The sequence below is a fragment of the Alosa sapidissima genome, chromosome 19, assembly GCF_018492685.1.
Source record: "Alosa sapidissima isolate fAloSap1 chromosome 19, fAloSap1.pri, whole genome shotgun sequence".
Taxonomy (NCBI): domain Eukaryota; kingdom Metazoa; phylum Chordata; class Actinopteri; order Clupeiformes; family Clupeidae; genus Alosa; species Alosa sapidissima.
The window spans coordinates 7,306,344-7,333,529 of record NC_055975.1 but is presented as its reverse complement, the minus strand read 5'-3'; the positions used below and the strand labels follow the sequence as shown (position 1 = coordinate 7,333,529).

Here is a 27,186-nt window from a genome sequence, read left to right as displayed (position 1 = left end):
TGTCATGAATATATGTTGCAGTATGTGATTCCTACAGTGTAAAAAAAATATAGGCCTAACGTCTTGGAAATGTTGTAAAATTATTTAAATAGATTAAGAAAGCCACCACTATCGTGACTACTATGGTTAGATTGATTTGTTTAGATCCAATGAAATTTCTGCCTTGACAACTCTACGTCATGGCTTCGGTACTCTATTGCTTTTGTTATTTGTTACACAATATATGTAGAAAGTAACACAACTTGCGTTGTTTTTTAACACATCTCTGTGTCCAGATAGGGACGACACAGTTTGTGTTCTTTCAACACATGCCACAGGCCACCCAATAAAATCATACAAATGTCACATGCCATCTGAGTTTACTTGTGCCTACTTGTTCAGAAGTCATAAGTAAACAACAACAAATATTATTTATGGCAAAGTGCAAGGAACACCAGCATGCATTGCCCATCAGACACTTGCCTTTTAGAAAGTATTGTCCAGGCGGGGTATTGTATTAAGCAGGATTTTTTTGTTAGCCTGGTATCTTCTAAAACAGTATGCAAGATGCAATAATTTCTCTATTTGTTCATAGCAATAATCAAGTTTGTTAGCCTGGAGATTCTAGACCCAAATCCAAAAGATTAATGGTCTGGCCACGAATAATGTAATGGCCCAACTCGAGGGGTCGGCACCAAGCATGCATTAGAAAATCTCACTGCTCGCAATTGGATAACACTATACGACCAATGTTTACTGACTGATTCCGGACTTTGACGCAATTGGATAACACTACGACTGTCATCTGTTTAGCTCGCCTCTGGCCCGCCTATATCAGCTACACAGATGTGATTGGTTCCCTGCGATGCAAGGGGCAAAAGTAACATGCATCATTACTCATTGCCAGAGTCTCTCGCTAAGCAAATTGATATTGTGCTCCCGCGAGAACTCTGGATTCCCAGGGTACTAGTTTGTGCATCCACCAAATAAAGTGTGTGGTGCTGGCTGCATACATAGATTTCTATGCAACGTCACGAAAACATGCGTGCGCAACCAAGAGGCAGAAAGCACCATAGAACAGCATAGAGCAATGCAAAAGAGCAAAGGAATAAAATGAGTTTTTGTGCTGAAAACTGCACCAATTCGAAATCATGATGGTTAGAGAATGTTAAATATGTTCAATATCCCTAACGGAATGCATGTCTATGTTACGATGTTATATTAATAATGCAAATGAACGGCAAACTTTGACATATAGTCTGAAATGAAATGTTATTATCATTGAGACAACAGGGGTATACAAAAAAATCTGATTGTAGCTTACAGCAGCCGACTATTTAGGTTAAGTTTATAACGTTGTAGACGGCCATCAAGCGTCTTCTGCCTCACGGCTTCGTGCGCATCTAGTTTTGTTGGTAAAAGGGAAACCCGTGTATAGGCAAGCAAGACTCATTCACAAAGTGAATAGAGTCTGGTCATTAGCGATTGGGAATCGTTTACAATGTTAGCATGGTGACGGGCATAAACATATTGTTAACTTTGATCTCATTGGTCCAAACCAATCACATTGATCAGGGGTTCCTGATGTTATTTCCTACTTCACCTAAACTTTACAAACTGACAAAAAACAGCGTTGGTAGCAGGGCTGTCAAAGGAGTTTCAATTACAGTGAAGATGCAATACATAATTAAGTAAAATTGAAATAAAATATTGTACTGCTATACTACTATAACTGTAGTTTCTGTAGCTAATTGCACAAACATGGAAAAAAATACTCCATTTCCCAGCAAAATGTAATTAAACTGTCAGTTCACTACTCCCAATATTGTTTTTATGTAATGAGAGAGTATTTATTGACAATCAAAAAAGTGAAAGTGAGACTTGTCTTGTCTTTGTCTTTATTTGGTAGAGAAAACATGAATAACTGTACGCTGAATTCCAGCACTGACGATTGGGATCCCCCTGAAGAGATGAAGAAATCCTTTGTCTTTCTGCACATCGCCGTTATAATTTTTGGTTTCCCCTCCAACTGTTTCTCAGTGTTCGTCTCCTACCAGCACATAAGACAGGGCAATGAGCTGGGAGTCTACCTAATGAACTTGGCCCTGGCAGACCTCTTCTTCATCATGATGTTACCCATCTGGACGGACTACTCATTGAATGACGACTGGCGCCATGGGGGCACTGCTTGCACTGCGTGTGTCTTCCTGTTGTTCACCCACTTCTATGCCAGCGTGTCTCTGTTGTGTTGCATCGCTGTCGATCGTTACCTGGCCGTGGTTCACCCCCTGAAGTACCCTTTCATCCGAAATCTGGGACCAGCCACGGGCATCTGTGTGCTTTCGTGGACCTGCAGTATAATCTTCAACGCCGCCACTGTGTCCACACCGAACGTGTATGACGCAAAGTACAACATCTGCCTGGACACCTTCCCTATACATGACACGCAGAGGCAAGTCAACATTGCTCGCTTTTTCATGTGGTTCCTCGTGCCATCTGTGCTGGTCGGGTTCTGCTACTGGAAGATCAGTGAAGAGGTGCGGTCCAATCGCGCCACCGAGAAACAGGAACGTCAGCGCACGTGCCGGCTCCTTAGGTTGGTCCAGCTAACCCTGGTCATCTGCTTCGGCCCCATCCACATCATGCTTCTGCTGAGGGCTTTGTTGGAGGACTGCCAAACACTACCCTGGCTATACTACCCCTATAAAGTGTCCGCGGCCCTGGCCACCCTCAACTGTTTGGCCGATCCTCTGCTCTACTGCTTCATCACCCGGTCAGGGAGAGCCAGTGTCAGCAAGGCTTTCCTGTTCCTTCAGAGGAAGAGCATGGGCAACAGCTCAGAGGGAGAACTGAAACAGCAGTTTCACAACCCTTAATTACAGTAGCAATAGACTTTCACCATGGCCTGGGTGCAGGCCACTAATGGGTGCCATGCTGTGCAGTGGGTAGGTTCTTAACTAACTTGACTAACTTGAGCCTCTTTGTTAGAATGTATGTATCTTCTGCCTTTACATTTGTTTAGCCTTATTCTTTGAATATTTTGGCATCATTAAATAAATATTTATTTGAAGTAAATATTTATTTGAATAATAAGCTGTTGAAAAACTACTGCAATAGTCTCTATTCAAAGAGAGAAACTGCTTTGAAAGAGACTTTCTTCATGAGCTGCAGCAACTTGTGAAAACCAGAATTTTATTTTTTAGCATGTAGCAAGCTTTTTTTCATCATCTTGAGGTCTTTCCGGGTACAAGATGGTTTACACTCATAGTCCAAAAATAGACCCCTACTGTATTGGGGTTACCCTTTCAGATCGTGAAATGGAACATTTTTATCTTCGTCATACCTCATCCTGAAAGGACTTCTTAAAGACTGGCTCTGCAGTATCAAGAAAAGGGTGCTCGGAGCAAATGTGGTTTAATGGTTATGTTGTGTTGGTGTGAGCCCACTAGATGGTGCCAATCTTGCATCACATGCCAAAATAACGCTCAATGGTGTTGTAAGCCCCCACCATCGACTTCAAGGCAGCGCTGCGAACCCTAACTCTAACCCTAAATATAACCCTGACTAACCCTAAACATAACCCTAAACATAACCCATGCCTAACCCCAATGCCTTCAATGCAGCACTGCCTGGAAGACGACGTTGGGGGCTTAAAACACCATAAAACCAAAAGAACCTCTTCCACCTCAACCATGATAGGACCCCAAAAGACTGAAAAACAGCAATGTGTATCATTACTGCATTTCAGTGAACCTTTTACTGCAGGTTACATACATGCAACATCTCATTCTCACAACACGGAGTATCTGAATGCTGAAGTTTTACATCATGAGACAGAGGGCATCTTTTGATGAATACACAAAATTAACATTGTGACTGGCCTTTCAAAAGTAGTGTCTTTAGTACTGTGTTTCTTTCAGACATATTTGTAAAATCATTACAATTTTAGACTGATTTCCTCAGTTTTACTTCTACTTGATCCATTAAACTCTTGCTTCAATTCCAATGTAATGTTTTACCTATTCTAAAATATAAATGTTAAAAGATATTTTTTTCATATATAGAATAATTTATTTATAGCATCACTAAATGTTTAACGCTATATTGTGTATCATGTGGGACAAATACGATCAAGTGGGACTGAATGGGCAGTGCATATGGAGTGAGGATTGTCTCAAAATTATTTAAAAGGATATATATATATATACATATACTTACATTTATAAATATCCAAATACAAAATACAAATATAAAAATGTGGCATACAAATAAATAAACAAATTTGTCTTTGTAAATATATTTTCGAGATTTGAAAATAAATATGCTTGACTTTGTATGTGGAATCTGCATTTGTGAATCTCCTTTTTGCTTTTATGTTGATGACGTAATTTTGAGACATTCCTACTGCACACCAAGATCCACAAATAAATACCACTAGATTTAAATGCGAAGATGTCTGTTATCAACTGATAGTAACTGAATCTTTCCGACGCTGTTTTCCCTAGTTCAGTTCAGTCAAGTGGTCTATGACTAGCAGGATTAACGATATGGAAGACACTGGATTAAATGACTGGAGATGGATATCACTTTGTATCCATCTCCTACTGCGCTCTAAAATATTTGGTTTAAATGGAGATGTAGATCATCACGGGTGCGTTAATAAATCTACATTGCGGCGAGTTGACACGAATGATTCACTTTGACGAATTTATATAGTCGATTGCATTGACTAATCGTCTCAGCCCTAGTTAGTTTACTTTGAGCCATGCTCTTCCTTATTTGAAAACAGAAGATTGATTTAGGGTGTTTGGAAATGAATGTTAGCTCAGATGCTTTTTGAGACTTTTTGTGGTCTTAATGCAACATTTTACAAAGCACTGACAGGGCCACCAAGAACTGTGAGCAAATCAACAGCAGAAATGTCCCAGCCCGGTGTTTAAGATGCATCATAGACAGGTTATCTTTCAGGTATATTTCCCATTAGCAAACAATCGCGTTAGCAAACGCGTTGTGGCTAACTCACTTAGCTCCTGTTAGGCTATGGTCAGAAAAGAATGAGATGACAGTCGAAAGATACAATTACAGTGCTGTTATCAATTTGTTTGGTATAACCGCATTTGGTTTTCCACAAATACACCACCAATCAAACTAGCCTCCATTACTCAACCAATGCTAACGGTAACATTATTTTACCTAGGCTATTCATATAACATTTAGCCTGTATTTGATTGTATTTATTATTTTAACTGTAGCCCTTTTTGTTTTTGTGCCTTCCTGTATTTATTTATTGCACTTTACTGTGAAGCACTTTGGTGTGGCTAAGCCATCTGTAAATGCTCTATATAAATAAAATTGACATTGACATTGACATTAACGTACCTGCAGTAAAAACCAAGCATGTCTGATAAACATGGCTTCAAGAAGAAATGGGAATTACATTTCATGTGAAAATAATCCTACCCTTATTAGACATTCTTTGCCGTAAACAACATAAATCAGCCGGTTTTAGAAAAAACCCCGCACTTCTACCTGCAGTTAGGTCTTGCTGCAACGCTGCGCCATCTAGTGGACAAACTATAACGCCAATACTGGAAGCCTAAATGATGATGAATATTCGGTTTTTCTTTAGGCCTACTGAATTTGTAATTATGTATCAGCCGTTATAATTGCCGATACCGATAGTATGTGCGTGCCTGTGTGTGTGTGCATGAGTATATGTGTGCATGCGTGTGTGTGTGTGTGTGTGGATGTGTGTGTGTGCATGCGTGTGTTTCTGTCTGTGTGTGTATGTGTGCGTGCGTACATGTGTGTGCATTTGTGCATGTGGATGTGTGTGTCTGTGCTGTGGATGTGAGTGTGTGTGCATGCATGATTGTGCCACGGTTCAGGTAGTTAGGAAAAACTGCATTTTTTGCAATCCCTATAATACCTATAATACCTTCGATACCTATGCTAGCGGCAGTCATAATAAATTGTCAGGAGGGAAATGAAATGACAAATATATGCTATTGCAGCAAAAGGGAGGTGTATGATGGATTTGCATGCTGTCGTCCTTGACGATCTATTTGAGTTTTGATGATGTGCTTCAAGAAATAACACACAGAGCTCAGTTCAACAGATCAGTACACACTCTCTATACTTTACCACTGCACTGGGCCGCAAGTCATTTGTGAGGACTTAAAACAGGTTCCCTAATGTATTGTGAAAACAAAGTGGAACATAGACAGGAAGTCTACCGACCTCGACTGCAAAACAGAGCAGACATCTCTGTGGGAATCAAAAAGTGATAAATAGAGGTGCCTCGTCAAAGCTCTCTTGCTCACACTGCTCCTGATAACAGAAAGCATTTGTCTCAACTTCTACCAGAACCAACCTAGATAGTTATAAGGCTGATGTATTAACTGAGTCATCTGAAGAAGTGGGGGCTGTGCATTCCTGTCCAACCTATACAAATCCACAAGATGATATCATGATGTTGCTAGTTGCTGCAGTGGCTGTGCACATCTGTCTGAATACTTGTTCAGACAACTTGTTCAGAGAACCAATTTGAGTGTTTGTTTTTGCCTTATTTTTAGCATCCCACTGACTCAGTTGTGGTGTAGTGATAATAGGTTTCATGACAAGTAAATGATACTGCTTGCACATGAGATGCTAGATGTTTCCTTGTTGGTTCAAGATGCAGTTAATGGCAAGGTTTAGATCACTAATTACAGGCACCAACCAAAAATCCAATCGCCCTCTTAGACCACTGTGTAAAGCATTAAATGACATATTGATATTAAACTATTAGATAAAGACTAATAGAATATCAAGAATGAAAGTTATTTTCATGACTTATCACTTAAGTAAAACCATGAACAAATCTGCTGAAAGAATTACTTCAGCATTAGAATCGCCTGAGCTCCATGTTTCAGTCAAACAGAGTAGAACGCTGAGGTTCAACAGTGTCATGAAATGAACCATGCCGTCCTAAAAGAAATTCTAAAAACAGGGAGCAGAAAGCACCATGCATTTACTCTCTGACTGCGTCCTGTGGGTGTGGGCAGGGGTGACATGTCAGCTGGAGAGTTCATCCCCGGGAACCGCTGTTGTGGCCTCTCAGAGGAGCTTTCGTCAAAAAAAAAGGGGGGGGGGGGGGAGAAATCCTGCTTCCAGGATGAGGTGCGTTGCATGACACCCATCATGGCAGCTGTGCCCATGGACTATAGGGAATTGTCACATGCATTCAGGCGACCACACACACACACGCATTCACACACACACACATTCACACACACACACATTCACACACAACAACATTCACACACAACAACATTGCCACGTGCAACACAGAGACACTGAACCAAATAAACAACAAAGTTATATATGGAAACAAGGCTCTGGAATATAAATGCTCACTGAATGCCCAGGTAATAGTGTTACGTAACTACTGTATACTAATGTGATATAAGCTAAATACAGGAGATTAAAGGAGGCAGACGTGCACGGTACAGTGTGGTGTGTTAGCATACACACATGTATGTTGATGAATGTGAATGTTTGTATCTGTATGTGCATCTCTCTGTGTGCATCTCTGTGTGTGTGTGTGTGTGTGTTTTCACATTTGTACTGTAAACCATGTTAACTGTTACAGTATGCTCTTTAGGTTTATAGACTGGGTAGAACGCCTTAGACCTTGTTGCTGTAGGTATGTTTTCCCCCCATCTCATCCTAGCCTTCTCACTAGCTCCTACCCTCCAGCTCCTTCCCTCCCTGTCTTTCCCCTGCACACACACACAAACACACACAAACACACACACACACACAAACACACACACACACACACACACTCACATACACACACACACACTCACATACACACACACTCACATACACACACACTTTTGTACGGAAGTTCTCCGAAATCAGGCCTGGCTGCTGCTGTGGCTGCCAACATTGCTATTAGATATGAGATGAGTCAGCCCAACCGACAGCTACGTCTGTCACGGCGGAGGCAGAATCACTCCAATAATGACTCACAATAATGATGGAGGGTAGGGGGGCAGGGGGGCAACTCATCTCAACTCATCTCTCTCAAGTACTTCTTCTGCGGTTCAAACCATCCCATGGTGACACAGAAGTCACTTTGAAAATAGACAATGCCTGTTTCCACAGCCAACAACAAAGTGTCTTTTCGAGACTGTTACCGTCGCTGTCACAGGCGTCGCCTACTTTCTCTTCCCTTCTTCGTTGACATGTGTCAGCTGTGCGACTTTCTTTACCCTACATATTTTTTTTTCTGGAAAGTGCATGATGTGGGAACCAACCGCTTGGCTTTTCACAGAACCCGGGGGCCATTTTTTCCTCACCTCTGACCTGGCGCCCGTCACCTCTCGTGTGGCGTTGTGCTCCTCGCACGCACATCGCACGTCCTCCTTCCCCTCCCTGGCCACGCATCTGGCTCCTTTTGAAGTGGTGCTGGGGACGGAAGTCTGTTGCACTGGGTGTCTTTCCCCCCAGGCTCTTCCTCTTTCCGTTTCCACCCAGCAGAGAACGCTTGTTGTAAGATGTATACAAACTTCCAGCCTGCCTCCGCAGCTGCACAAACCTGCACCATCAGCGATTTAACACAGACACACACGCATGCAAACTATCTGTGTGTGTGTGTGAGAGAGAGAGAGAGTGAATGTGTGTGTGAGAGAGAGTAAAAGTGTGGATGTGTGGAGACCATGGTGTTTGTGAGGCCCTGACTAAGTCAGACTTTAGACTGTTTGTCCCTGTGCCTCTCCAGACTCCTACTCCCTCTTGCCAAAAATGTCAACAACATTGAAAAACAGAGTGGGAGGGATATGCGTGGTACGCTTCAAATAAATGACAGTTTCCATGGTGATTCCACTGCAAACTGGCCCCATGTTTTTACGGCATGTTGCAGATGCCCAAGGAAGCTTTTAAAGAATATCAGCTTTTACACTAATGGACTTTTCCTAATGCAACACTGGCTGAGCAAGGATAAATGACTATGAACTCAATCTATCAAGTGGTGTCAATCAAGAGCTTCTTGATCATATAACCAAAAGTGAGCTCAGTGGGAGAGAGCGCTACTGGAAACAGGATGGGCCATGCAGAAACACAATTAAGCTCATTTGCAGCTCACAACTCATTTACACACATTTAATCATACAAGCAAGACAAAGAAAGCAGAGAGAGAGAGAGAGAGAAAGAGAGAATGAGAGAGAGGGAGAGAGAAAAATGAGTAAGATCTATAGGTTTAATTGCTGTATAATTTCTCACTGCTTTTTGATGGTGCATTTGCAGGTATTTGTGGTATTTTGTAAGTAAATGTATGAAATGGAATAAACTGCACAGCAAAAGCAACACTGCTTCAGGTTAAAATGAATTTCTTTCATCCTTTTCAAAATTATTCATCTTCATTAAGAACAATTATGTGCATTGAAATGCTTTTTACAGATGTGCTTTCAGTGAGCTTTGAAGTCTTAACTAACAGGTATGTGAAAGCTGAACATTCATGATGTTTTTGGAGGCAAAATCATTCGAAAAGTTACATGAAGGTTACATTGAATATTAAAAAGGACTGCAAGTGTTCAACCGTCAACTGCCTGCTATTGAAGAGTAAGTAATTCACTCATATTGGTAACATCAGAAATGAAAGAAGAAAGAAAAGAAAAGAAAGTAGAAAGTCAATAATACATCCCTCCCATTTGACAAACACTAATTTGCACCTTACACCATTCTCCGTTCCAAGTCTAGCTAATGCACCTGAGAGAGGAAAGCACTATGCTGATGTAATACTTTCATGTCTATTATGGCCCACATGGGCTTGTTTACAGTCCGACTGGCAGGAGGGCTGCACTGCGGTCTTTTCGTCGTTAACTGCAGACAGGACGTAAACATGCTCATGGCCTGCCCTCCACGTTGCAATGCAAGTTTACGCTGTTGGGGGTGGGGGTTATGTGGGGGTTGTGTGGAGGTTGTGTGTGCTCACGTGCTCCCATCCATCATGAGTCATCAATAAGACAACAAGACGTGGTAGACAGGTGGAGGTTGCATCAACCTTGGAGGCAGCCCTGTTTCTAATAGATAGCTACTCGAATAGAGAAAATGTATCGCTCCTCCTCCCTCTGTCTCTTTCGGTCTTCTCCTCTCTTCCCTCCCTCCATTACCACCCCACCCCAACACTCTTCTCTCTATCCAACTATCTTCTTTCCTCTCTTATCACCATTGCTGTCTTAGTCTTTGTCATTTGGTCTCTCGCACGTGCTCACTATGCTCCTCTCCCTCTCATTGCCTGTGCTTTGATTAATTTCCTGTCGCGTGATCGGTGAGATGGCTTCAGCTCTACGCTCCAAGTCAAATTGTATGACCCTGGCTGACCGCAAAATTATCTGCTGAGCCCTCCACCTTTTTGAAGTTAGGCTGGCAGATAGTCATGCGAACCAACCTTCCAGAGAACCAGGTGTCAGGGAACACTATTTATCATCCATTACATAATGTTGCTTTGCCCAACCCTTTTATACCAGGCTGAGTGGTTCTCGCATGCAACTGTAGTCTCATCACTGCATCCGCTGTTTTTGTTCACACTTCAGTGATCATTACTAAGCTTTGCTCCTCGGCCATAAACAAATGTACTATTAACCTTTCAAAGTCTTTATTTATCCTGATAATTATGGGTTGTTATGAAGTTTGAAAAGCATCTCTGCTTTTCTTTAAAGGTTTAGTCCATTATTTTTGGTATCGTTTTATGAAAACTGACTTTTCATAAAATAACATTTTAGAACTCACTGTGACTGTGGGTGGCACTGGGAGAAATGTGAAAGGTGTGTTCTCAAAGAAGTACGTCTTAGGACAGGGTTATTTAACATTTGGTGTTTTTCCTTTATTTCTCAAAAGGCACTCACTAAGTCTCATGTAATGCCCAACAAAAAACTATTGTGATCAACACGGCCCAAGTTGTGGCACTTTCCATCAGTATTTCAAAGCACTTAGTCAAAGTCCATCAATTTCTACACCTGCTTAGTCTACCAAAACGGCATGCAGTGTTAAATGAGACAGTTTCTGTTGTCACAGGCAATACTTCATAACAATAAGCAGCTGTTACACTGAAGAGAACATTCAGATTAATTAGTATTGAACTGTCCAAGTATATTTTAGAAATTAAAAAGATTTGCCAATTTATTATTAATATTAAATAATTATTATTTGATATACTTGTAACAGGGGAAGACAAAAATGCCACCATTTAGAATGCTGGCAGTCCGTTATTTATCATATTTTTGTGTTTATCTAGAAAGAAGAACCACCCCTGAAACACAGGGAAAGCAGCTGACCACTCCTACAGGCAATTATTAGAAGGGGAATGGACCGCATGGAAATATCTCCCCACTTCTGATATTCTTAAGATTGGACATGATTAAATGTGATGAGATTAACTCTCTCATTCTTCCAAAAATGATAACGGTTGGCAATTCCAACTCCCAAAGGCTTTGATTGGTGATAAACTTTAGTTCCTCCACCAGACAATGTCTGCACCCACCCTAAATGGCTTAGTTTCCAATCAAACTCAAGAGTTGTATAAATCTAAGTGATTGTGATCAAATGTATTACGATGTACAACATTTCTCAGCATGACAAGGATATGAGATATTGTATTCACAGACTGAATACTATATGTTGCATTCACAGATAATAAGTCGGCTGTTGACTTGCTCAATCAGCATGTATGCCACACAGTCAAAGCACAAGCTGACATCATCCATACACTTCTTCATGTATAGTGACAGTTAATGATGATATGCTGCCAGGTCATACTCTAGAGAACCCAAAGCCCCTTTGAAGTTGTCCTTCAAAGGAGCGATAAGCAAGTTGTCATTGGACAGTGTCTGGTGACCTTTTCAATTGTTCAGCAACAGAAATGGTGAAATGTGGGCGCGACTGACCTAATTCATAGTTCACGGTTGTCCAGTCACCATATGTCCAAAAGTAACGATGTACAAAAACAGAAAGGCACATTTTGAGACATGTCTGATCTCCTTGGCCTGAAACCCTTTCACAGTTTGATCTCTATGACATCCCTATGGCTGATGCTCTTGTCTCTTTGGCCTGAGAAGGCACAAAACCGTTCGGCACATTGAGCTTGTCAGTATACTGGGGAACGTCACTGAGGCTTGTGTCGCCCTCCTTCTCCACCCTCTCCTCCTCTTCCTCTTCCTCCTCCTCCTCCATCTCCATCTCCACCTCCTCCTCCTCTTCTTCCTCGCCCCGCTCATCCACCTCGTTCTCCCTCAGCGTGGTGCTGCTGGCGCTGAAGCCCTCGCAGGCGCGCCGCACCTCCTCCGGGATGTTCCTCTGCATCTCGCGGTTCCGGCTGCGCTTGGCCAGCTTGGTGAGCGAGCCGAAGCGGTTGAAGAGGTTGTCGTCGGACGCGGCCTGCGGGGGGCCTCCGCCTCCCCCCGGTGGCGCCACCGCGTCGTACGCACCCGCCGCCGACTGCAGCCCGCGCAGGTTGTTGAGCTTGGACTCGATGCTCTCCTGCGAGCCCGTCTTGAAGCGGCCCGCGTCCAGGCTGGCGAAGACGGCGCGCTTCTCAGGCGAGAGCATGTCCAGCGAGTGGGCGCGCTGGTCCAGGCCCAGGCGCCGGCGCTCCATGCTGCGGATGGTGGCGGCGCGCTGCAGCTTGTCGTGAATCTCCACGCTCAGACGCCTCCGCGTCTCGCGGAACTCTGCCCGTACGTTGGCCTTCCACTCAGCAGCGTGGGCCTTGAACTCCCCGACCTGATGGAGACAGGGGGATGACAATGTCAATTTATTTATAGAGCACATTTTAAAACAACAGCAGTTGACCAAAGGGCTGTAAAAAAAGACCGATAACATAGAATTAACAAAGACAGTAAGGTGCTAGGGGCAAATCATGGATCAATCACAATCAAAACAATGACCAGGCCCCAGCCGTGGCGCAACTGGCTGGGGCACCTGAACCATACGCCGGCGACCCGGGTTAGATTCCTGCCCCTTGGTCCCTTACGGATCCCACCCCGACTCTTTCTCCCACTCACTTCCTGTCATTCTCCACTATCCTGTCAATTAAAGCCATAAAAGCCCCCCCAAAAAAATATATATAAAAAGCAATGGCCAAACTCTTACCTGTACATCGCAAAACTCATTTGTGTCGTAAAGCACATTTTCTATGGCTCTGATTTCATCGGCTCAAGTTAATGGCACACAGCCTCGTTCTTTACTTACTAATTTAGACCTCAATACAGACCACCTTTAAAACTCCACAACTATCTTAGTTATGACTTCCATGCCTTAAGGTCTACTCATGAGACATTACATAAGATGAAGGTCAGAGGACCTTTTCCCAGCAGTCTAATGTAATAATAAAGTAATGCAATCATGGAAGGCCCCACCTCTTCCTTCGTCTTCTTGGAAAGAACTCGGAGCCAGTCTCCAATCATGCTGAGGACAGCTGCGAAGTAGGCCAACCCGACCAAGATCCAAAACCACACCAACGGCTTGTACCACTGCCTGTACTCGGTCTCACGGTCACCACCTGAGCACAAATGGTTTCAGGATTAAGGAGAAATACAGTGAGGAATGAGGACAGCTCATTTAAGATGGTGATTCTAAAAATAGCCTGCTCCTGAACGTTTGTCTCTGCGGATTGCCAGAGACAGTGGAATGAAAATCAATAGCGTGCATTAACGGTAAGCAGGCACAGCTCTGAATTAATGGTGACTCCCCACACAAATTCAATTTGAGTGAATTTGGTTTTTCACAGCCTGAAATGATTCTGTGTTGGTTGGAGAGGCTAGTTAACACACTAAGCACACCTTCTGATATTCTATACTGTATATTTCACTTTAACATCACCAAGCAAATTGCACTCGGGGAGAGACAAATGAAAATAGTTTTGTGATAAGGCCAAATTACATTTTAGTAGTATACAGTATAATGATAAAAAACCGCATCAGGAAATCTGGAGGGAATATAGCATAGGTATAGCCTATGCATACCAGGGGGTCCTGCAGGAATGAATGCTATGGTACACACACCCATCTACAGAATGTTTGTTCAAGTTTACATATGGCTTTAAACAGTGTGTGCGCTGTAACATCAGTAAGCATTATTCAGTATAATTAAGTTGGAATGCTAACGTTTTGACAGACACACCAATTTTGCCTACCTTGTTCTTGCCCATCTGAAATAACTCCTTTAACTTTACTGCCTCTATCCTTTCTGTTTTTGTTGTTTAAAAAAAAAAAACGTTTTATATCCATGATGGCCTTGACAACCAGCAACCATAGACAGTAAAAGAAAGCAACAAGTAGCCTAGCCTACAACTTCTGTAATTGCTGCGTTTGTGCGCTGTTATTCTCTCTCCTGCTCAAACAAAAGGTGTGCGTGTTCTGCATTAAGTTGATTTTGATAATGTGTTTACAAGCTTTACTTAGAAAATTGTAAATAGCCTGCTGTCATGCAGTTAATGGGATACTGTGCTGAGTTGGGAAGTTATGGTTGGCCAACTTGTTGTGAATACACACACAGGGGAAAATCTCTCTCGTTGTTGAGTAGCTGATGGTACACACAGTGTGTACAGCTGTACACCTGCAGGCACGCCTGTTGCATACTGTGATGTTCAAAAGTAGTATCATATGATATAAAAGATGCTTAGGGTACCAGCATTTACCTGCAACATAATCCCCTATCCCAACTGTCGTGAGAGTGATGACTACAAAGTAAATGGCCTCCAGCGCAGTCCATCGCTCATAGTTTTTGAAAATAAGTGCCGGGAGAGCGACGAAGACTAGGCATCCCGCCAGGATGAAGAGTATGGTGGAGGTCACTCGGATCTTGGTCTGGCTGATCTGTCTGTGTCTCTGCTACAATGCGAACAACATGCATGTATTAGTTCAATGATAAATCCAGACATGAATAAATAAATAAATTAGCATTCTACTATAAGGTGTCTGGAATCTGAGAAATGCTCCATGAGTTTATTCTACTTTTATTACTCTCTCATGTCTATTGCAATAACACTACAAGGTGGTATTTTGTTCACTGTTCATCCGCACTGAAGCCTGAAATTACTTAATAGCCTTCACACTCAACATGGAAATCAAAGCCAACCACAATTACTAATTCAAATCAATAGCAAGACAAAGCTGTGTTCTAAAGCTAGTAACCAAAGCACATCAACGGCACCTTACTTTCAATGAACCTATTACAGTTAAAAGGCTCTCATTAATAAATGTTAAAGTTGCCTCTGGCTAAAAGACTCATGATCAGACATCAATGAGTCTTTTAGCCAGAGTGAGTGATGAGATGAAAATAACAATGTTGGTGCCAATTATGTAGAAGCTTACCCTAAACATTCTCTCCACCTTCAAGATGCATTTCACAAAGATTGTTCCAAGCTGGTCACCAATTCCAGCAAGGAGAAACCCAAACAAAGGAATGCCAATTATGGCATAACAGATGCAGAAGATCTTGCCACCTTCTGTGCTGGGTGCAATGTTTCCATAACCTGTAGCAAAGTACATGGAATAGACATGGCAATGTTGCAGTAACATTTGCAACATCACAAAAACTCTATAGTCATACCAACTCAGACATGCAACTCTACAAAACAAAATCCATTTAAGGGGAGGTAGAAATCAATGTATATGCTAAGGGTGTATGCAAATGATGCAGAGATTGATTTGATCTCTCAATAGTGTGGGCTTAAGAGCACATGAAGGACAGACAGAGAGGGCAAACTATGCCAAACATCACTTTTCTCCCATCATTCTAGACATAATTATTATGCTCTTCTACATTATTACTATACATGACATATCAAATTACCGGTAGGTGTATATTTGCTGATCCATCAGCCTTAGGGGTGAGCTACACCAGGCGCGTTACTGAAGCGTTCTGTTCGCGTATAGTCTGCTGCAACAATTAGCTGCCACTATAATCAATGGAAGTAGCTACACCAGACGTGACAGCGGCGCGTACGAAAAAAAAAAACCCCAATTAATTTAAAATGGATTTTACGTGTCGCAAACGGAACGCTTCAGTTACGCGCCTGGTGTAGCTCATACCTAAATGACAAGTGTGTAATTGAGATCTACTCTCCAGATGACATGTCATGTCTTTCTCCTAAAGCTCTCAGAGGCACGTATGTAAGGGCATTCATAACAAATTTTAACATAACAAAACAACTCTCATACAAAAGAGTTTTTTACATTTTACAAGAGACAAAAAGAGCAGTTTTCTGTATTGGGAGCTTGTTTGCTGCATGATTTGTCAACCAGGGCAAGCCTACTCTTCCCATAGATTTCAGTCCCACGAGAGCAGTCTTCTTCTTACAATTCACCCTAACAGATGGCGGGAGCCATTAAACTGAATACAGTAGCAGTGTATGGCTGTGTCTCTCGCTCCTACTCCTCAGAGTGGCGGAGAGGACATGCATGGGTCAGGTGAACAGGCTGTTAAAAAGGCGATCATCTCTATTGATTATCGCTGTGGGTGCAGCCTGCATACAAAGCCGGACACTGAAGGTCAGATGCTTTGGGGATGAAAGAAAGGTTACCTATTGTTGAGATCACCGTCCCCGCGAAGAAAAAGGAACTGCCCAGGTCCCAGTGGCTGGAGTCGTGGGACGTGTTTCCGATTGGACTCACACCGGCACTGACCGCCTCTATGGCATGCTGGAGGAGGGAGGGTACAGGGACGGGGAGAGACAAATGAAAGAAAGTATGAAAACATGAGCCAAACATTAACTGAAAACATGTCTTGTTAGATCAAAGATCAAACAAAAAACGTTCTCAGACTGAGACAAAAAGAGTGGGGGGGGCATTAGGTGAAATTCTCCGACTTCACTTCGAATGTCTGCAGGCCAGGGCATTATCCATGGCTGCCTGGACAGATCAAAGAAACATAATGCTTCTAAAGAGAGTCAGAGAGGGAATGAGACAGAGAAAGAGATGGAATAAACACGCTGTTGTGTGCCTGCATCCGAAATACACAGCACACACCATAAATAATGTTTCCATATTTAAAGTACTGTGTATGTGCAATGACTGTCCATATGATCACATGGATATCACATGATATTGACAACAGAGAACTGGTGGTTGTCACAGGAGGTGTTGTCTTATGTTCTTCAGCTCCAAAGCTGAACCCTAACATTATAATTTCAGCACACAGTGGAAGCACTGTGCAACGCCTGGTAATGTAACCTCTGTGAAGGTTATGAACATTAGGCGATATGATGACCCTCAATTAAACATGTACTTCCATTAGGTAAACTGTCATTGAATAGTATCTAACTATGATACTACATGAAGTTAGATACATATGATATAGTGTATATATCATGTTCAGTACACTGTATAGTTACAATACACTGTTATATGCTACTGTGACAACTTTGTATATGCTATGCCAGGTACCAGTGTGTCAACCGTACCTTCAAAAAGCACAATTTACTCTGTTTCATTTTTAGCACCAAGCCTCCCACTCTCAGATATCAGATGCAGAAGTTGCACCCTGCGGCCTGTATATTTTCACAGCTACTACAGCTTCCCGTCCTAACAAGATTGCACATCTACACCTACATCTCATGCCGGGAAAGTGTGTCGAATCTGCAGGTGTTATTTCCCCTATTTTAGTTTCAGTATCATTTGTAATTCATTTCATTTCCTTTTGTAACCACCCAAACTAAATTCAGATATGGTTAAAAACAGAATCCCGATTAGGTTAGAGTTGAAGAGTTCAGATGCAAAACTCTCTCACCACTTTTCTTTTAAATAAGCATTTTTTTTTATCAAGCTCCTATAGGTTTTTGCCTACAAATCGATATTCCAGACCAGGAAGAGAGTGGTATTTAGCAGATTTTGCAGGAGAACATTCACTCACCATAGTTATCTCATTTTTGACAGGAGGTGGCGTTTAGAGGCTTTTGCATCTAACCTCATCATTTGTTCTTAGATTGTAACAAACCCTTTAATGAATCAGCTGTGAATCTGGTGCCTACAGTCACACAAGTGGCTATTTCTCTAGTTGATCTTGGCATAATTTGAGCATATTTATGCATATTTAATGTCTATACAAAGGTATTTCAGTGTGTGAATGGCAACACTTCCTTCCATGTAATTCCTGTCTGAAAAAACAAACTGCCTGTGCTGTCAAGCACCCCCCGCCTGACTTATAAAATATTAAGCGGTTGCACTCAGTGAGGTGGCAGGGGCACTGCCTCTTAAAGCAGCGGAGCATCTGCTCACACTGATTAGCATGTCCTCCCACAGTGGCCGCCCAATCCTACAGGCCTGTCAGTTTTTCCACAAGGCTGTGGAAACCCTGTTTGTCAAACAGAGATGCTAAATCAATTACATGTAGATGTACACACGTTTATGAACGGAGGACTGTTTAGAACACCTGCTGTTGCAGCCAACTGCAAACATCAGTCAAAATGACGTGACAAGAAGAAACTGCTGCCACCCTCCCTCTCTCTTTTATTCTCTCCCTCTCTCTGTATCTTTTTAACAAAAATTTGATTCCATTTGGCTGTCTTGAATATCCCTGCTTTTTTCCAGAGCCGCTGCATATTTCTGCACATTGCTAAATTGTGTCACCAACACTGCAGTGGCAGCGCGGCTGCTCACGCGGGACAACCGGGAGGTCTCGTTTGGCATGAGCTCATGACGAGGCCCTCGGCAGGTGCCGCTCCCAACCCCTCCTCCTCCCACCCCCTCCTCCTGCGGCTGCTCGCCCTCCTGCTGCCCCGGCACGTGAGTCAGGTGCAGTGATGGTGACGGCTGTTGTCGCTGCTGCTGCCAGAGCGCTCCTGTGCCTCCACTCCGCAGGCTACATCAGCACACATGAACATGGAGGGAGCGCTTGTTTAGAGAATTAGCTCAGCACACCGAGGCCACGAGGCAAGGCCACAAGTTATAATGGAAAAAAGACAAAAGACTACAGCTCCTAGACAATCAGTCTACGTTCACAGATCCATCAAAATGTAATGTTGCTGTTCTGACATCGTCAGACTGAAGAACTGTCTCTCTGACACTGTGATCAGCAGTACCGCCACAGGGAACTGTGCTCTCTCCAGTCCTGTTCACCCTGTACACATCTGACTTCTGCTACAACACCGAGTCATGCCACATGCAGAAGTTTTCTGACGATACTGCAATTGTGGGGTGTATCAGGAACGGGCAGGAGAAGGAGTACAGGAGCCTGGTGGAGGACTTGCAATGGTGCAAACTCAATCATCTCAATGAACTCAACACTTCAAAGACCAAGGAGATGGTGGTGGATTTCCGCAGGTCTAAGCCCACTCTGCTACCAGTTCCCATTGATGGGGTCAATGTGGAGGTGGTAAGCACCTACAAGTATCTGGGTCTCCACCTGGACAATAAACTGGACTGGACAGCCAACACTGATGCACTCTACAAGAAAGGGCAGAGCAGGCTGTACTTCCTGAGGAGGCTGCGGTCCTTCAATGTGTGCAGCAAGCTCCTCAGGATGTTCTACCAGTCTGTTGTTGCCAGCGTCCTCTTCTATGCAGTGGTATGCTGGGGAGGAAGCACAAAGAAGAAAGATGCGAGGCGAATTGACAGGCTGGTAAGGAAAGCTGGCTCTGTAGTGGGAGCTGAACTGGAATGCATCACTTCAATATCTGACAAAAGGACCCTGAACAAACTGATCAACATCTTGGACAATGAGTGTCACCCACTCCACAGCACTATTGTTAAGCAGAAGAGCCTGATCAGCTGGAGACTTCGCTCACTGCCTTGCACAACAGACAGACTGAGGAAGTCATTTGTCCCCAGGGCCATTGAACTGTTCAATGCTTCACTTAAGGGAAGAGGAGAGATAGACTTCTCTGCATAGTCTGTCTGCCTCTTCACCCCCTCCATTTTGGATACTGTCTTACCACTAGCCACTTTTTACCACTGTCTTTCTGCCTCACTGTTTGCTTGCTATATTAGCACATTAGCACATATGCATAACCCCTCCCTCCATGCCACAGCCGAACTGTGGCCACACTTATACCTTTTCTTAAAATAGTGATATATATATATAAATATAGATATATAGACTTATTCTTGCACTGTTGCACTGTTGGACTCATTTGCACTATGACCCCTATCACCATTGCACTATCACCGTGACACTCACTCACACAGAGCACCGTACCTTACCTTACTATGCACAGAGAATCACAGGCTCAGTCCCTGCCTCAGTCATTGCAAGCGCCTCTTGTTTGATTAATCACCACTATGTGGATACTGTTTTTAGAATTGATTTAGATTAAGTGTTAGTTAGTATAATTTGTATTTTAGTATAGTATATTTAGTATATTCTTTATCTTCTACTGTCCTTATTGCTTAGTTGTGTTTTTTTATTATATACTTTTAATTACTTTTTCTGCTGTTAGTGAATGTGTGTGTGTTGTCTGTCTGTATGCTACTGAGACCTTGAATTTCCCCTGGGGATCAATAAAGTAGCTATCTATCTATCTATCTATCTATCTATCTATCTATCTATCTATCTATATTTGATTGCAGACTGAAGAGACCTGAACTAATTAATTCCTTGTCCAGTCCATTGAGTGAGCTAAATTATTGAATGTTACAAAAGATAACATATCACACGGAAACAGTAATAGTGAAGATGCAACAACAGTGGATTGAAGCCACTATAGCCTACATGCAACGACCTGTGCCTTCGCAGTAAATACACTAATTTTAGACCTACTGCAGGGTCTGAATGTGTCAGAAATTAGTCAATGTCACTGTGAAAATGAAGCAATTGACTGGAGCAAAGCCATCTATGGCACATGTGTGGGGCTTTCAACTGATTTTGGCTACAGAAACTGGACTTGGCTGACTTATAGTTTGGCCCAGTCTTAGAGGTTATGCAGAGCACAACCCACATGAAACGGAATAGGGCCTGTCTCTTCCTAAAGTGGATTGCACTTACCTTCCATATTAAATGGACATGCTTTTGCTTACCAGAAAAGAAAAACAGTGTTGCAACTTACTCATGCATCACATTGATATTGAGTTACAAGTGCTACATGACAATAAGCCCCTCTCTTAGCAGCAGAGTTCGCTGTGTAAACACATTGATTAGCATCAAGCTGAGGGTTCTGAAAGGCACATCTTAAAAAACATCTATGATTGTATTAGCGCGATCCGCACTTAGTCATCGTGGCTGTCAGAGTCAGGTACCCATGTGTTCTCAGCAGGCTGGCAGAGCCTTTGAGTCACCCACACTCCGCAGCCATCAAAACCGCCACCCCCGATAGGGCAGCCCCTCGGAACTGCCTGCTGACGGGCAGGCGTGATTTCAGCTGGCCCCCTGCCCAGCGGTGACGGACAGCAACATGACAGCGTGACAAAGCACTAATGCAGTAAATATGGGACCTGCTGGAGAGGGTCCTATATCAGTCATGGATATGCACAGTCAAGGGAGCTTTCAAAACAAAAGGAAGCTTCTCAGATCCGAGCAGAACATAATGTTTTCTAAACTATATTTATACACTACCGGTCAAAAGTTTGGGGTCACTTAAAAAAATATTTTCCAATCCATTATAGACAAAATACCAGCTGAGATCAGTTGCATTGTTTTTTTTAATCAGGGCAGCAGTTTTCAGATTACATGATGTGCTTACATAATTGCAAAAGGGTTCTCTCTCTATGTTTTCTCAGTTAGCCTTTTAAAATGATATCAGATTAGTAAACAGAATGTGCCTTTGGAACATTGGATGAATGGTTGCTAATAATGGGCAATGTAGATATTGCATTAAAGATCAGCCATTTCTTTCTACAACAGTCGAGAACCCTTTTGCAATTATGTAAGCACATCATGTAATCTGAAACTGCTGCCCTGATTAAAAAAAACACAATGCAAATAATCTCAGCAATGAAATGGAATGGAAATTTCATTTGTGACTCCAAACTTTTGACCGGTAGTGTATATACATATTATATACAAGAGAATGTGTATGGATTTGGTTTGAGGGACGATGCTATGGCAACAACTTGGCAAGTGTTTTATCACGCCATGAGAATTCAATCAAGGTTGAGAAGGTCCATCACAATCCCTAACCAAGAGTCCATGTTGAGGCGGGGGCATGCTTGAAGCCAGTGGAACATCCAATGAATTTTTAAATTGAATTGAACTGAATTGAATGAGTACTTGATTTCCCACGGAACCAGTTAGCACACATTGTATTAAAGGGTTTACATCAGTCCCCTTCCTTCCAGGGAAATAAAAGCCATTGATTTCCTCAAAACGTCCAGTTTGTGCTACTGAAGTAATGAGGGCAACTAAGATGTTCTAAAGACCAGAGGGAGAGAGGGACATGTGCTAGGTGGGCGTTATTTTGCACCACATTAGTATTACAGACATAACCAGCAAAGGAAAATTGGAGCAAACCAGTTACACATTCTCCAGAGATGCTATAAGGCACGTTTACTTGAGCTGACAAGCTGAAGAATAAGAGGCAGAGACTTTTTACAGCTCTAGGTGATGCATATGGCAACATTTCATCAAAGAGCACTGCATGCTGTTGGCCCTAGACACCCATATCTTGTCATAAGTGGGATTTGAAGATGACAGAGTCTCATAGAGAGGGTGTGCTACGGAACAGACTGTGTCCATCTGGTTCCGGAGCTTTATGGATCCCTGGGCCCTCATTGGCAGAAGTGCCCATCATCAGCGGCCGCTGTATAAATAACTTTTCTGAAGGGGTGAAACTGTCAGTGACACTGAAGGATGTTGCAGGGGCCCATAATGTTCTGTTTTGATTATGAATCAGCATTATAAAACCATTAGTTTCGGCTCTTATACAACAATAAAAAAGAGCACACTGTGACCAAGAAGGCAAAGAAGGCAAAGTCAAATAATTAATACTTCATGTAAACGTGTGAACAATTACTGTCCGTGATTTTTCACTGCAAAAGTCTTCAGCAGCTTTTTCTGCCAGTTATGTAAAACCAGCACTATCCTTTCCACGTCAATCACACCCTCAAGACATTGTTTAGGGTGCGTGGTTGTAGTGTGTGCCGGAAAAAAATCAATACAAGACTTGAATTATTCACACAATCAGGGGGGTAGTGTTAAAATAAGAAGTGGGTAAACTATGAATTCTGTGACCATGGTAAGGTGGACTGCATCATGCTATCAGATTTTTTAAAAAGGCATTCAGAACATTTGATGATGGTAGAGATTATTGTTCAATGTTTATAACAATACCAGTGGTATTAAATTGTTCTTAGTGTGTTGATGAGTGTACATATTCTGGATGTGGATAATACAGTGTGGTTTTTGAATATTAAAAGTTGCAATTGGTGAATAAACTCTTTTGAGAGGTGGATAAACTATTTTCATAAATTTCAGAGGAAGATAAACTATGTTTACTTGCGTTAAACCTCCACTACAGCCCTGCACACAATAGTTCCATGCTATTGCTTTTGGTACTGTTCTCATGTAATAAAACACAACTGGCTGATGACTGCATTGATCAAGGTTCATGTCCAAGTTGGGGCCTGCGAAGCGCTTTGAGGCGTACTGTTATGGTGTGATATAAATAAAACCAAACAGAATTGAAAATCGGAAAGATGACAATGAACTCTTGCACTTTTTGAAGTGTCTCTGCAGCCCACAAGTTTTTAGTGACACTAACAGTAATTCCCTGCAGACTTGGAGCACTCGCTGCAGACTGATGGAGTGGTTTGTGAGCTGACACCTGACATTTCCTGATTAGCTGCTGCCCATGGTCTCTCGCAGTAGGCTGTCAGCAGGACATCCATTCTAATGGACAGCCTAGAGACAGGGGGTCCCTAACTGACACCACAAGACTCAGGGCCACAGCTAGACAAGTGCTAATTATCTAATCAGATGGCTGAAAGTGTAAAAGTCTTCTAGTGGGCATTTCTGTTTCCATCATTGTCAGTTTTGATGGCCTTAGCTGTAGTGTTTTGCATTCATGTGAAAGATAAGCATTTATATGATGTGGTAGTGTTAACTCTTACTGTGTTGTTTTTCTAAAAGAGCTTTGAGCTTCAATTGAATACTAGTCAACCTCTGAAGCTCCGGACAGGCATTAACAGGCAGGCTACACACATTGCTTGACGTCAACGTGCCTCTCAATTGAGAAAGGTAGTGAAATGTTAGGATATGTGGAGATTCATGTCTTGACTTAGCAATGTCACATGACGCTGTCGGTACACTATGCATTACCTTGATCAGATCCTCCAATTCGGCAGGTGAGACACACGAATGATTCTGCAGGAACATGGCCTTCTTCAGCGTGATGCTGTCCTTCTGGTTGGTCTCAAAGGGCCTCTCGAGAGCCTGGAACACCAGCCCTCCACCGATGAGGTAGAACATCACCACCACGAACACAGCAACGACGGTCTTCCACTTCATCACAGAGTGCAGGGCCGAGCCATCCACACTGGCGTCCAGGCTGGCCACGACGCTGGCCGAGCGCGAGGAGATGGAGAGCCTGGGCAGTGGGCAGTGCCCGCTGAACTTGACGTCGCAGCCCATTGGGTTCTGCATGGCCGAGACGCTGGCATGAACGAGGGAGGACTGAACCACATCAGGATCCTCCTTCTTCGGAGGCACCATGTTAGTCTGGACCGCCACTGGAAAGTAGGATGAACAGAGGGGTATTTTAGTTGCCATAAAATAGGTACACAGGGCCAGCTATTTGCAGTTTAAAGAAAAAAAAGAGCAAAGGTGCAGAGAAAGGGAAAGAGAGAGAGACAGACAGCGAGAGGGAGAGGCATACGGTAATAGTAGGCATGCCTGTATGGCTATAACCCCAGGCAACAACGGAATAGAGACGGAATAGAGACAATGTCATTAGTGTGCAATGCACTGCCATTACAAAATAACTGAACTGTATCCACTAAAAGCACATTATACCAGACGAAACTGCTCTTGCTCTTACATGATCAGCAATCATGTGCTATGCAATACTTTCTGGCAGATAATCGAGAAAGCACATACACCCTCTTGACAAAATCCTCAAATGAATGCAGCAGAATCTATGAATAACGTACAGTGTTCAGTATTCCCATCCACCTCTCTTTCAATGGGATTGTGCAAGAGGACCATTGATTTCCTAATGGACCAGATAATAAAATTTAGTGTCTGGCTCAGGATGAACCTGGGTCATGGACAGAGTCAAGGATGCATCCATACTTTCTAACACACATTACGACCCACTCCTATCTACCTCTGATGAAACATCCGCCTTTGTGGGGGACAAGGGGGCGGGAGCCATAGTCCTAGAATGATGTAATCCCCTTTTTGTCTATGCATGACATGTTTCAAGAGGGGTGCTGTCTGGCCTACTGTTTTTATAAACATCTTCAAGTGTCCTGCTGTCTTTTAAACACTCTGAAATCTGACACCAGATACATTTACATGATAGGTCTGCGGAATGTCTCTCACATTGATTGGATTCAAGTTACAAGAAATGTATAAAAACATGTCAAACTGTTTTGCAAATTAGGTTTGTTGTCTAGTGGTCCTAACCACCTGGGGGGTTCAGTTGATGGGAAGTCTATATGCCCTGCTCTTAATTAGTCATACTGGCTGAGCTTGATGACTCACGGGTGTCCGGGAAACCAAACTGCTGCCAACCCTTTTCTAGAAGACATAAATATTAAAGGAAAATTACTAGAAACACCTAAGCATTTTGTCAATAATTAAATGATGGGTTTTATCAAGACAAATAGCTACCAGTTTGCCAAATTTCAGCTTCACAATATGGAAATAAGGAAATAATTCCAGGATATTCAAACCTAGTAGTTTGTCCTAACCAATCACAACTTCATGTAACCGTCATTTGAATTTCAGTGACACACTAGTCACCTCCCTTTCCAAGATCAGTAAGTATTAGTAAGTATTATATTTTTTAAGGGAATGTGGGATGTGGGATTAAAAGGAGGTATTGGTGAGATTGATAATTGTGGTAGTGATTACAATGGTGATGGTGCTGATGATTGTAGTGGTGGTGGCGTTGATGATGATGATGATGATGATGAACATGATGATGAGGAGAGTGAGTGAGACAAAGTGACTATAAATCTCAAAATAGGTAGCACAACGATATGGCTACGGCTTTTGAAAGCAAACGACGAAATGAAAGTGCTATGACACAACATAACCTGATCAAACGCGAGTCTGAGCTCTAGAGCGTGGTCAAGACCCCACTCCACTTCCCGGCATCTCTCTTTAATTTCATTCTCCGAAGACACGTAATTTGCCTGCACACTGCTGCAAACCAATGTAATACTCCATCTCATCATTCTGCCATGTTTAAATAAAATTCCGCAAGCAACCAGTATAATAGAATTTCAAAAAAACGCAAATGGATAGTTTGACGTTGATAGGGTGTGTTGCCAGATGAACCGAGTCTCCGGTTAAGTCCCCAGAAATGAGAAAGTAAATAAAAAACATGCAAAAACTTAAATGCAACCGTGTAAAAAGATTTATTCACTAAAACAATGTACAAACCTTGTTCGGGATCCCAGTTTACCTGTTTCCTTGGATTGTCTATCGGAAATTTCATCGTGATTGTTTCAAATAACAAAGACAATAGAAATCTCTATAGAGTAGAGATGAAACAAAACAGCAAAATACTTTTGTAATTCAGCGACGCCCTTCAGTAACCTTTTTCATTTTGTGGTCACTGGCAGAAAAAAAATCTCGTAGTAGAAGCACAACCACATTGTCTGCATTCGGTTGGAGACTAGCACTTGGCTAGGTCCGCGCATAATGGATGCGAGGCGCACGAGACAAAGTGATGAGCATAAGCGTGCACATCGTGCTGTTTCTCAGTTTAAGTACCACCCGACCCGACCCGTGTAGAATACGGTCCACTTCGTCACTTGACACCACCTTAAAGTGTAACGTTAACCTAGGACGTGCAGATTTGAGTAGCCCACTATAACCATTGATTAATTAATCCCAAGAAGATTGCCCAGACTTCCAACCCCCCACACGTTCTTCCAAGCACCGGTCTTTGTGTAGGCACAAAACGAATTTCGTGAGCTTGTATTATTAGCCTACGTCTGTCATTTTTGTATGGCCAGTTGATGACCAGTTCCTGAAGGCAGTTCCAAACTGATGAAACACACATAAACACTTACTGATAGGTGGGGTCCTCTGCGTGGTTTGGATTTACTACACCTTTCC

General features: G+C 42.7%; 2 protein-coding genes across 5 annotated transcripts in view; one reads left to right on the top strand and one right to left on the bottom strand.

Annotated features, from left to right (window-relative positions):
• LOC121693566 (G-protein coupled receptor 4-like) overlaps window positions 1–12,126 on the top strand; it is a 13,448-nt gene extending 1,322 nt beyond the window's left edge. The window contains exons 2-4 of one of the 2 annotated variants that reach the window (XR_006025535.1): window positions 1,889–3,275; window positions 6,571–6,577; window positions 12,117–12,126. Coding sequence is in view for 1 of the 2 variants with exons in the window: in XM_042073101.1 (XP_041929035.1) it covers window positions 1,889–2,855 (967 nt within the window). In the remaining variant the exon portion in view is untranslated. Of the gene's footprint in view, window positions 1–1,888; window positions 4,151–6,570; window positions 6,578–12,116 lie in introns of those variants that run through there. The other variant, XM_042073101.1, reaches the window with a different exon arrangement.
• Window positions 10,850–27,186, bottom strand: kcnk10b (potassium channel, subfamily K, member 10b). Of its 3 annotated transcripts, none has more exons than XM_042073100.1 (7): window positions 27,141–27,186; window positions 24,214–24,623; window positions 16,550–16,667; window positions 15,339–15,499; window positions 14,663–14,855; window positions 13,383–13,525; window positions 10,850–12,747 (listed from the first exon to the last, which is right to left on the bottom strand). In XM_042073100.1, coding segments are annotated over exons 1-7 (1,737 nt in total). In that variant the 5' UTR covers window positions 27,142–27,186; the 3' UTR covers window positions 10,850–12,036. The 3 variants fall into 3 exon arrangements, with proteins under 3 accessions (XP_041929034.1, XP_041929032.1, XP_041929033.1); XM_042073098.1 differs by lacking the exon at window positions 27,141–27,186 and adding an exon at window positions 26,506–26,984; XM_042073099.1 differs by lacking the exon at window positions 27,141–27,186 and adding an exon at window positions 26,506–26,984 and having other exon boundaries at window positions 14,663–14,852.